This window comes from Geotrypetes seraphini, chromosome 18, assembly GCF_902459505.1.
Source record: "Geotrypetes seraphini chromosome 18, aGeoSer1.1, whole genome shotgun sequence".
NCBI lineage: Eukaryota > Metazoa > Chordata > Amphibia > Gymnophiona > Dermophiidae > Geotrypetes > Geotrypetes seraphini.
Genome location: NC_047101.1, coordinates 17,539,399 through 17,541,306, shown reverse-complemented (window position 1 = coordinate 17,541,306; position 1,908 = coordinate 17,539,399). Strand labels below are relative to the sequence as shown.

Genomic DNA, 1,908 nt, shown 5'->3' with positions numbered 1-1,908 from the left:
ATGCTGTCCACAAGCTTAAGGGCCCCCATATGTATAAAGTCACCCCTTCCAGTGATCATGTCTAAACTCCTTTCTTAGCTGAGCGTCAATAACCAAAATTTCCTTGTTTACCTTGGTCCAAGGCATGGAAGATCTCAAATTGAAATTGAAACTGGATCTTGGAAGTAATCTAGAAATAGAAGCCTGTGTCTCTGGATTTATTTTATGGGTTGGGGGTCCCACACAGCAATAACACTATTTTAGCAATTTCCTATGCCCTCGTTTAATCTGAATTGTCCAGTACCGAGATCAACTGGTGTCTCAGGGCAAGTGCGGAAAATCAAGTGATACGGAAGTAGCAGTCTGATCCTTGTCAGATCTAGATTCCGTTTCATTCTCCCTCGTGAAGTATTTCAGATGCTTTTTGACATTCTTATTAGTTCCAATAATTATAAAGGGGAAGACTGTTGCATAAAGTATAGAAAACAAAAAGCGAACATCTGAAAGGTAGGTATTAACGTTATTGCCTAGCATAGTATAAAGAAAGATGGAGTTTTCCACTCCAAAGAAAATGACATAAAGAGTGACCAATGTGACAACAGCCTTAGCTGCTTTCATCTCTGGCATTGTCTCTTGACTTCCAGAGCTACGGATTTTCCTCATCTGACTTTGGTGTCGATACAGAAGTTGAATGATGGCCGTACTTGCCAGGATCATGAGTACAACAAAGATAACATCTCGAGTTAAGAGTGTTAAACCATGTCCATGATACTCAGCTTTAGTTGGAAACAGTACCACACAGTATCCCAAGTTAAAGATGAACTGATTATGTGTCAGATTACCATACTGTGACCCAGATAGTGAGTAGACAACTGAAGATATGCACAGCAACAAATTTAGCATCAATATTGCCAACACAATTGACATTACATGCTTGGATGCTCTGGCGTTCCAGGTAGCCCACTTGGAAGACGGTGGGTTGATGATTGCAAATTGAAGACAGCTCAGGACACATGTCAACCCTATTGCCATTGCTCTGGATAGACGAGAGAGATAAATGATGGTTTTGCACCCAGTGTTGTTGAACAGATCTTGTACTCCAAAGACAAGTAAGGTGTCAGGTATCCCGCGGGTTAAGAGCATGATTGTGTTGACAACAGAAATCAAACGATGATCTTGTCAGTGGGAAATATCTTCTTTCCAGAGTGAATAGCAATCGCATAGGACACTGAGATAGCAAAGTTGCTTGGGATCCCAGCAAGGGCAAGAAGGAGGTAGAGGATGCCCTTAAAAATAGAATAAGAATCCATTTTGTCGCTGAGAAATAAATGCTGGGCTTCCTGCAATTAGTCTACAGTCACACAGGAAAACTGAAGAGCCCTTTCTGCAAACTGTCTTGTCAGAAAACTCAAAATCTCAACAGTGGTTGGAAACAGTAGTTGACAAACACACTTAAACAAATGAGGAAGTTGGAAGAGGAAGAGGAATCTTTCATAAGAATTTTATATTGAACTAGTCTTTAAGCCTGTTACATTAATAGGTGCTAGAATAGATGTGTGTGTCTTTCTTTCTTTCTCTCTCTGTCCTTGGCCGCTGTCTTTCTTTCTTTCTATCTTTCTTTCTTTCTCTGTTTCCTCAGCTGTCCACCACCACCCCTTCCCAGCTCCCCCTGTCCAGCAGCAGCCCTTTTCCCTTCGTTTTACCTCCCCCCTGTCCAGCAGCACTTCTTCCCTGCTCCTCCTGTCCAACAGCACCCCTTCACTGCTCCCCCTATCCAGCAGCAACCCTTCTCCTTTTTACCTCACCCCCCTGTCCAGCAGCACCCCTTCCCTGCTCCCCCTGTCCAGTAGTACCCCTTCTCCTTTCCCTGCTCCCCCTGTCCAGCATCCGCTAGCCCGGGCAGCTCCCAGCACACCCCTCCCCCCAAAG

General features: G+C 43.9%; 1 protein-coding gene across 1 annotated transcript; it reads right to left on the bottom strand.

The window, feature by feature from the left end:
• Nucleotides 1-300: 300 nt before the first annotated feature.
• LOC117351832 (olfactory receptor class A-like protein 1) lies at nt 301-1,289 on the bottom strand. Its single transcript, XM_033927676.1, is given in 2 exon segments — nt 301-1,148; nt 1,151-1,289. Coding segments are annotated over 2 exon segments (987 nt in total).
• Between the last annotated feature and the right edge of the window lie 619 nt (nt 1,290-1,908).